This window comes from Echinops telfairi, unplaced genomic scaffold, assembly GCF_000313985.2.
Source record: "Echinops telfairi isolate 266 unplaced genomic scaffold, ASM31398v2 ScPeMD7_9;HRSCAF=40, whole genome shotgun sequence".
NCBI classification, from domain to species: Eukaryota; Metazoa; Chordata; class Mammalia; order Afrosoricida; family Tenrecidae; genus Echinops; species Echinops telfairi.
In genome coordinates, this window is record NW_022103906.1 from 32,490,702 (window position 1) to 32,492,409 (window position 1,708).

Below are 1,708 nucleotides of genomic sequence, written 5' to 3' on the forward strand. Positions count from 1 at the left end.
TGGGCTTCCAAGTCTAACTCCTCTGGGGAGTAGAAAGCCTCATCTTTTTCCCTAAGATCTGCTAGTTGTTTCGAACTATTGACCTGTGGTTAACGACCCATTGCATAACCACTATGTTACCGGGCTCCTTTTAAGAATGACAAACCAGTACTTAGTAAAAACATAATCACTTTTTTAAATGAATAATTAAATGAATGAATGCACACATATATGTTTTTAAAATAAATCAACAAGATAATCTAGACAAAGGTAATTTTATTTCCTTTTGAAATTCCTTTTGATTTTATATTTCTGTGTTAACAGAATAGAGTCGACTCACTTCTCTGTGGGGTTCTGAATGAGTAGGGTTCTCACTACCAGCCTTCAACACAGGAGAATACGATGCTCTATAGAGCAGACACATAAACAGTAATGAGTTCCCCTTTTGATTATTCCAAACAGAATCCTGATCCTTATTTTCTAGATGACTGTCCTCAGTGGGGGACAGGGTAAGGGAATCCCTCCTTTTATTTTCTCTGGGGAAAAGGTCCGTCTTTTAACTACTTTGGTAGAGAATTGACTCTAAAGTCTTATCCCTGACACTTTTCAGGAAACTCAGAACCGCAGTTCCGCCTGTGCCTCTGTCTTCTAAAGCTCGAGGTGGCCCTGGGAGATGGCTTTTCCTCCTGACCTTTGCTTTAGCTGTGGCTGAGATAAGGTATTTGGTCACTACAGCAACGTGATAGCTTCGAAGCTTTGCTAGGGCCTCAACACATTGGTTATAGGCTGTACAAAGTTGGCTATTTCCCGAGGATAGGATGTATTCTCTCAGCGAAGGAGCGGAGTGGATTTCTTCTAGGAAGGCCTTGTGGTAGGGAGGCATGTAGTCTCTCATGCGGTGCAGAAAGTCAGCTGAAAGAAGCAATTCAAAACAATATCATAGTTTCAAATGGAAATGCAGCCAAGTCTTTATTACATTGCCAGATACTAGTGTAGTGGACACTGTGGGTGCTGTCTTCACTGACCGCTCTATTGCTGACATTTTGATTTGTAGAGCTCAAATATTCGCATGCACTTTTTTGATTGTTGACAGGAGATGGGGATGATGAAAAGAAGCAACCCCATCTCAGATAGGCAGTTGACTTGAAACTAGAGCTATACATCCATCTTTCCATATGTCCTTTGCATTTCATGTGAAAGGAAATCCATAAATGTAAGGCATAACCAACAAAATTATCTGTCCAATGATATTTTTATTATCTTTTTAATTCTTATTGATTTCTTATTAATTTGCACATGCAGCCTTCTGTGGAGTTACGCCTCAGAATGACTTGACCTGATTCATTAAATACTCTGGTGAATCTTATTTCCTAAATAATTTTCTTGGGAGATAATGATTATGAAGAGGAAATTTAGAACATTTAGAGGGTAATTAAGGAAAAAAGGTAAACTATTAATAACCTTTAGGAATAACATTTTAAAAATGTAAATCTATTCATATGTATTGGAAAGCCATGTTGTTATTATCACACATGGTGAATCAATAAGTCACTTTACGCAATGTAGACTTCCGTGAACAATTCTGTTTTGGAGAACTGATTTTTGTGGACAAGACTGAACTCTCTGCTACCAACTTTTAGTATTTTTAAAATTCTCATCCAATTTGGAAATTCTAGCTTGGAGTGGCTATCTGCAGCTGAGGGACACGTGACTCGCTGCTGGCAGATCA

At 38.5% G+C, this 1,708-nt stretch overlaps 1 protein-coding gene across 2 annotated transcripts in view; it reads right to left on the bottom strand.

The window, feature by feature from the left end:
• Positions 1 to 238: 238 nt before the first annotated feature.
• The window catches only part of IDO2 (indoleamine 2,3-dioxygenase 2), a 76,307-nt gene continuing 74,837 nt past the window's right edge, over positions 239 to 1,708 (bottom strand). For both annotated transcript variants that reach the window (XM_045286908.1, XM_004707666.4), the window contains one exon: positions 239 to 891. In XM_045286908.1, coding sequence (XP_045142843.1) covers positions 536 to 891 — 356 coding nt within the window. In that variant the 3' untranslated portion in view covers positions 239 to 535. The remainder of the gene's footprint in view (positions 892 to 1,708) is intronic.